The 7,368-nt window shown below is 34.4% G+C and overlaps 1 protein-coding gene across 1 annotated transcript; it reads right to left on the bottom strand.

The window, feature by feature from the left end:
- Positions 1–2,082: 2,082 nt before the first annotated feature.
- Positions 2,083–5,117, bottom strand: LOC123304869 (the record flags this gene model as incomplete). The annotated part of the gene is made up of 3 exons (XM_044886431.1): positions 4,059–5,117; positions 3,698–3,999; positions 2,083–3,633 (listed from the first exon to the last, which is right to left on the bottom strand). Coding segments are annotated over exons 1-3 (2,871 nt in total), but the record flags the coding sequence as incomplete, so codon positions are not given.
- Positions 5,118–7,368: the final 2,251 nt, after the last annotated feature.

Below are 7,368 nucleotides of genomic sequence, written 5' to 3'. Positions count from 1 at the left end.
TAAAATCGGCGAAAGTCGGAGCAAAAACGGTGAAAACTGGAGTAAAACCGGAGTAAAATCGGCGAAAGTCGGAGCAAAATCGGTGAAAACCGGAGTAAAACCAGAGTAAAATCGGCGAAAGTCGGAGTAAAATCGGTGAAAACCGGAGTAAAACCAGAGTAAAATCGGCGAAAGTCGGAGTAAAATCGGTGAAAACCTGTTTAATACTGGTCTGTATCTGTTTAATACTGGTCTGTAGCTGTTTAATACTGGTTTTGACCTGTTTAATACTGGTCTGTATCTGTTTAATACTGGTCTGTATCTGTTTAATACTGGTTTTGACCTGTTTAATACTGGTCTGTATCTGTTTAATACTGGTCTGTATCTGTTTAATACTGGTTTTGACCTGTTTAATACTGGTTTTAACCTGTTTAATACTGGTCTGTATCTGTTTAATACTGGTTTTGACCTGTTTAATACTGGTTTTGACCTGTTTAATACTGGTCTGTATCTGTTTAATACTGGTCTGTATCTGTTTAATACTGGTTTTAACCTGTTTAATACTGGTCTGTATCTGTTTAATACTGGTTTTGACCTGTTTAATACTGGTTTTGACCTGTTTAATACTGGTCTGTATCTGTTTAATACTGGTTATAACCTGTTTAATACTGGTTTTGACCTGTTTAATACTGGTCTGTATCTGTTTAATACTGGATTTAACCTGTTTAATATTGGTCTGTATCTGCTTACAAACCCAAGAACATATCTACTAAAGGACTACAACAACGATGATATAAAGGGTGGTTTCTATGCCGAAGAATTACAAAAAGTTCACGATCCAAACATTTATTTAGTGGAAAAGGTCTTAGCTAAACGTGGATCCAAAGTTAAAGTCCGGTTAGGGTACGACTCTTTACACAATTCATATATTGACAAAAAAGTCTTATTTTATAGTGGACCGTTTTTATGAACATACTTGTAACAATAAAAAATTTGTCATAGTGGACCGCTTTTGTGAACATACTTGTGATTTATAAAAAAAATAAAAAATATCACATTGTAAAAATATTATTTTTATTGTAAAATTTTATCTCTAACATATAAAAACAGAGTTGTATTATAATAATATTTAAAAAATATATATTTATAAATTATCGAAAATACATTATAATTATTATTCTGAAAAGTATAAAACAGAGTTGTATTATAATAATATTTAAAAAATATATATTTATAAATTATCGAAAATACATTATAATTATTATTCTGAAAAGTGTCCATTGTCATCATCATCATCTTTCTTCATAAGATAATTTTCAATTATTTCTTTCACTTGAACATAGTCGGATAACTCGTCTGATGTAAATACACTGTAGTAAGATTGTTCAAAAATGGATAGTCCTACAATTCCATCTTTTTGTCCAGAGTGGATATTTTTTAAAATCCAGTTCCAAATTTGTTTGTCTTCATCGTCTGACGATGGGGAAAATTTCACTTCTAAGTCCATTTGTTCTACCTTATCAATAAGGTAGTTTAAAGTTTCCGGTCGACCACATTTAATTGCCATATTAACCGATGTTTTAAAATACTTTGTTAACACATTGTTTATAGTACTTAAACTACAATTATCTTTAATCATATTAACAATACAGTTGTTATCACTATTATGATTACCAAAGTCTTGCATTTTGTATGTTTAAACTAACACTAAATTGTTTTCTACAATAATTCCACCTAACTATCAGTTTTTTTTTACACCCCCACCACTACTCTATCAATTGTTCATGCGCACTACTCTATCAATTGTTTGTACACCTATCACAATACCGAACCACTTTGAGGATCATCACAACAGCAGGACACATTTCTGAAACAACAGCAAAAATTAGCTAAATATTAAAAACAAAAAATATAAAATACTTACACTCAACAAATAATGCTATAGTGGCCCCATGGTTTTGTTTCACATGAATTGTGAGTAATGTATCGTTTTTGGTCAAATGGTGATAAGCCCACTTTCTGCTGTTTGATGGTATGTAAGCGGTGTCGCTTGGATTGGATGCTTTGCTGAACATGGTAAAAGTTACGGTTCTCAAGCAAACACCGCTTATAGTCCTCAAAAGTAAGTTTTCGGATAGCTGACTTCTTGAGACCCTTGGATCGTTTAGTCTCTTTTTTATTTTGCACCCGAATAGCATACATTTTGCTACGTAATCCGACAAATTCTAGCATAACATCACCATTATTTTCATCGGACATTAAACCCTTGACTTTCTTATTACGTAGTGGCATACCATAGATGTTGTCGGGTGCATAGTCAGCCGTATCAAAACGATTAATATCCTGTTTCATGACCTCATAGACGTCAGTATTTTTCACGCTATAAATTAGACTATCGGTGTCTGTGTATAATAACCTGACATTTGTGGGGTTGTACCGTTGGTACATGTAGTTGTAGTGGAAGTCATACACAAACGTTTTCGATATGTCTAAAATTGTGAAGCCTATGTAGATGGGTTTGTTGAAACGTATCTGTGTTTTTTTCATTTCAACAATACTGACGTCATTGTCGAGCACCATCATACTGTGAAAATTGGGATTGGCAATTAATTTCTTCACACCATGTTTTCCATCCCAATTTTTTCGTATGTACACAACCCGATGTTTCCTCACATTCTCCATGGTTTTACCGAAGATGGCATTAATCATGAGTTTGAATAATGCTTTTTCAAACTCATTTGAGGCGTTCTTGCGCATCTCGGTATTGAAATCAATATATGGTTTCAACCATGCAGATTGATCGAATTGTAACACACGGTGGTATTTTGTTACCTTAACACCGAGTTGTGTATACAGTTTTAAATTCCTGTAGTGCACGACATAGTTGGTCTTATTGTAAAGGGTTGACAGAAGATATTTTTGTTTTGATCCAGGTGGTTTCGTTGTCTCCGGACATGGCGGTAAATCGCTAAAGTTATCATGTAGATGTTGGGGTATTTCAAGGTCTACTTCTAAAATGTACCCGACTGGTGAATCATCTGCAACATCCTCGATGTTTGGTGTGTCGACCCACTTAAAATTTCCTGTTGGTAGGTATCCACACATTGCTGCACCATATAGGTTCACCACATCGTAATACATAAGGTAGACATCTTCTTGAGTTTTATCATACCCCTCTTCCATGTACTTATTGTTTGCCTTAGCATAGCGATTAGAACATTGACTTACACCGCCTCTGATTCCTTTCTCGATAAACAACAAGTCATCAATATCCGTGAACAATTCCAATTTGATATTGGTGTATTTCAACATGGCGCTCCACGTATAGCCAGGAAGTGTGTAATAGTGACTAGGATCGAGACTATAGCTATGAATACAAGTGTTACGGAAATTTTCAAAAATATCCGCAAGTAGTAACACATCAGTTTTCATATACAGGTCTGAATAATCACCTAGTGTATGTAAATTGAATGTGTTCCATACCTGTATCGCATGGTTATAATCCTCATCCGTTATGTGTTCATCTGTTAACACACTGTAGAACGCCTCCTTTGGTGGTAATTTTGTCTCTTGGAGACGTCCCCAGCTACTCATGTATTCATATGGAAATACACCTTTTCTCGTCAGCAATTGAAATTGTTCATCATTACTGACCTATAAAAAATTAAAAAACAAATTACAACCCTGTATTAAAAATTATTTATTTTTTATCATTTACCTCTTTATGTAAAATGGATTTTTTATCATTATCTAAATATGAGGCCAGATTTTCCAACTTGTCTGCGAGAAATCGGAAGGAATCAATGAATCTTAATTGAATGTCCGAGACGTGCTTTGTGAAACTGATGTACTTTTCTTTGTTGATGGGCAACACATCAACTTGACCGTCGATTTCCGTCAGCAGAGCTTCAATAATAAAATGCGAATCGTATCCACTTAAGTTGTGCATCACAACAGGTATCACCCTTGAATCTTGATAATTCAGATTACAAAATTGGTGTGCTGCTCCACGGTAGATACCTAAAATAGATTAATATAAAATTAGATGAAATTAAAAAATAATAAATAACCTGCATTACCTGTGCGATGTGAATGGTCGCGAACACGTATGGAATTGGATACGAAATCTTTACCACAAATGTGACACTTCTCTGCTGACATAAAATCCAGTTCTTGTTCGACGGTGAGCGGATACATTGGTTTAACGTGTTTTATTTTTTGCTCTAATGAGTACGCTACTTGTTCCAGTTCATGAACAAACCACTTGACACAATCAGCACCACGGTATGCCTTATAAAACGATTGGTTGGGATCATGGGTACAATGAACATAGTAACCTACACTGTAGGGTACATGTTTTTGAATATTTTTTGTATAAGACCCATGATCCATTTCCATGTCTTCATGATGTTGTGGTACCAATAGTGCCTCAAAGTCAGCGTACACCATATACTCAACACGTTCCTTGCTGTTGAAATCTTTGAACTCAACGAACCGCTCGTCATCAGTTTCAGGCATTCGTACCCGCACTGCTTCTTTCTCACCACAATTTACTGAATGCTGTTGGAGTTTGCCTTCTGTAGCAAAATAGTTGAGACATCGATCACATAAAAATATTTTATGCTCGAATTTTGTTACACCCGATCGAGCCAACTTTGCTAAATTTTTTATCCAGCAAAAGTGGTGACTGTTCCCATTCTCCACAGCCAATAGATGAATTTTCTGCCCCGCAGTGTTCGAACTAACGCGTACAGGGAAAATTTCCAAACCATGTATAAACGAATCTTTGTAGCCGTACACGTTAATCGATAAATGCGGGTTCATCTTTTCAAATTTATTAATTTGATCTAGAGACATGGGAAACTTTAATCCATCATATTTTAAATGATATTTATAGTGCGGGTACTTAGTTAAACGTTGAGGATTCCTTTCAACCGGGTAAAGTGCTGACATTATCGACCATAGAAAACAATGTTGGTCTTTATTCTGGACATTAACCACAGCCAATTTATTTTTGATGACTGGTGGTAGTTCACAAAAAGTCCCAGCTGTGATCGGAGAGTACTTATTCATGTGGACTCGAATATTTATGATCATGTCAAGAGCCCAACCGCTATCGCGTTCCTGGAATTCTTCCAATTTTTTCAACAAATAGTTTTTGACATGATCAATGTACCACTCCTGCATGTCCGTTGTCAGATACATTTCCTTGGCCGGCGTTATAAAAGTTTTCAAATCCTCCTCTTTGGTGGTGGGCTTAATGAAATTGCCCGTGAACATAATATACACCTGAAATAAAATCTCATTAGACTATTTAAATTATAAATCTTAAATTTTACTTACCTTGAGGGGATGCTTCACTAGCTCACGCCGAACGTGTCTTCTAAACATTGGAAATGCCCGGTTGAAAAATATATTTGGATCTTTATAATCCAAATTTGTAATCATACCAGTCTTCACCCTGCCCTGATGGTGGGTTTCAATTGTCTCCCAGATTAGATGTCGATTTTGTTTTTTGGTGACTCCACCACCTTGTTTAACTAAATCTAATCGCAGTCGGTGAAGTTGCCGCTGGTATGATTTACAAAGTCCAATATTAGCTTCAAGACGCAGAGGATTTTCTTTCTTTAACATCAACATCTTTTTGAATAAGCGGATGTTCTGCTTATTAAGTATCATCCATCGCTCAGCTTCCTCCACCGTCTTGATGAGCCTCAACGCTCTCTCCACTTTCTTCATCATATCAGTGCTACCACCTTGAGGTACCGCGTTTAGCGTTTGCATAACATTTTGTTCGTAGGTGTCCATCTTTCAAAAAAATTATATTTAAGTTTCACAATATTATTTAAAAAATTTTACACTTACCGTTATATTTTCAAATACTAAGCAAAATATACGTTACCGAACGTTCAACACTAAAGTTAACTTACAACTGAGTAATATTTGTTTTTTGTATAAAATATATAGACTAAGTTTAGAATAATAAATATACCAAAAACAAAAAATAATAATAATAATAATAATAATAATAATAATAATAATAATAATAATAATAATAAGAAAAAACTAACTGAAGCAAAGGTGAATTTCAAAAGAGATACTTCAACAGCTACGTACATCACTTTTTATAGCATTATCCCCACCACTAAAAAAGTTGTAATTTGATATTTTTATAATCGTAATTCAAACTAATTATTTTTTCTTGGAATTCAGACAAGTTTAAACATGTTCAAACAAGTTTGAACATGTTCAAACAAGTTTGAACTTGTAGCAGGATGATGATATCATATTTTTCAAGGTCAAATTAACATATTATTGAAAATAGCTGACACGTGTAAAATTATTTTAAGATCAAAGTCCATTCAAACAAGTTTGAACATGTATTTTTATTATGTAAATTTCAAGTGTCATATTACATTGCTAATTCAATAAAAAAAAAAAATATTTACATCCGGTCACGTGTTTTGACACATGTAAAATTATTTCAAACAAGTTTGAACTTGTTACAAGATGATGATATCATATTTTTCAAGGTCAAATTAACATATTCTTGAAAATTGCTGACACGTGTGAAATTATTTTAAGATCAAAGTCCATTCAAACAAGTTTGAACATGTATTTTTATTATGTAAATTTCAAGTGTCATATTACAATGCTGACTCAATAAAAAAAAATATTAACATCCGGTCACGTGTTTTGACACATGTAAAATTATTTCAAACAAGTTTGAACTTGTTACAAGATGATGATATCATATTTTTCAAGGTCAAATTAACATATTCTTGAAAAATGCTGACACGTGTGAAATTATTTTAAGATCAAAGTCCATTCAAACAAGTTTGAACATGTATTTTTATTATGTAAATTTCAAGTGTCATATTACAATGCTGACTCAATAAAAAAAAAAAATATTAACATCCGGTCACGTATCTTGAATTTTATCATGTATAAAGTGTCAAATTACAATATTTTTCAAGGTCAAATTAACATATTCTTGAAAATTGCTAACTAATGTCAACGTCCCGCCCCCCGTTCACTCTCCGCCACTATTGGTCAAAGCCAATGACGTCATCAATGCTTAGGCAGCCATTATTCTCCTCCACCACACCTCCCGACGCCATCTTGATTTACTATTGGCCAATGTCGAGGTTTCCAACATTCACCTAGGTTTGCCCTTACGTCCCGCCCCCTGTTCACTCTCCGCCACTATTGGTCAAAGCCAATGACGTCATCAATGCTTAGGCAGCCATTCCTTCCCCCACCACACCTCCCGACGCCATCTTGATTTTTACAGCGCTACTATTGGTCAATGATGTCCCCCCTCCAACTTCGCATTCAACCGAGGTTTGCCCTTTTTGGAAAAGTGTACCATTCTTTGGGGTTGATTAT

This window comes from Chrysoperla carnea, unplaced genomic scaffold, assembly GCF_905475395.1.
Source record: "Chrysoperla carnea unplaced genomic scaffold, inChrCarn1.1, whole genome shotgun sequence".
NCBI classification, from domain to species: Eukaryota; Metazoa; Arthropoda; class Insecta; order Neuroptera; family Chrysopidae; genus Chrysoperla; species Chrysoperla carnea.
The sequence above is the reverse complement of the archived record's forward strand: the minus strand, read 5'-3'. Positions and strand labels throughout refer to the sequence as shown.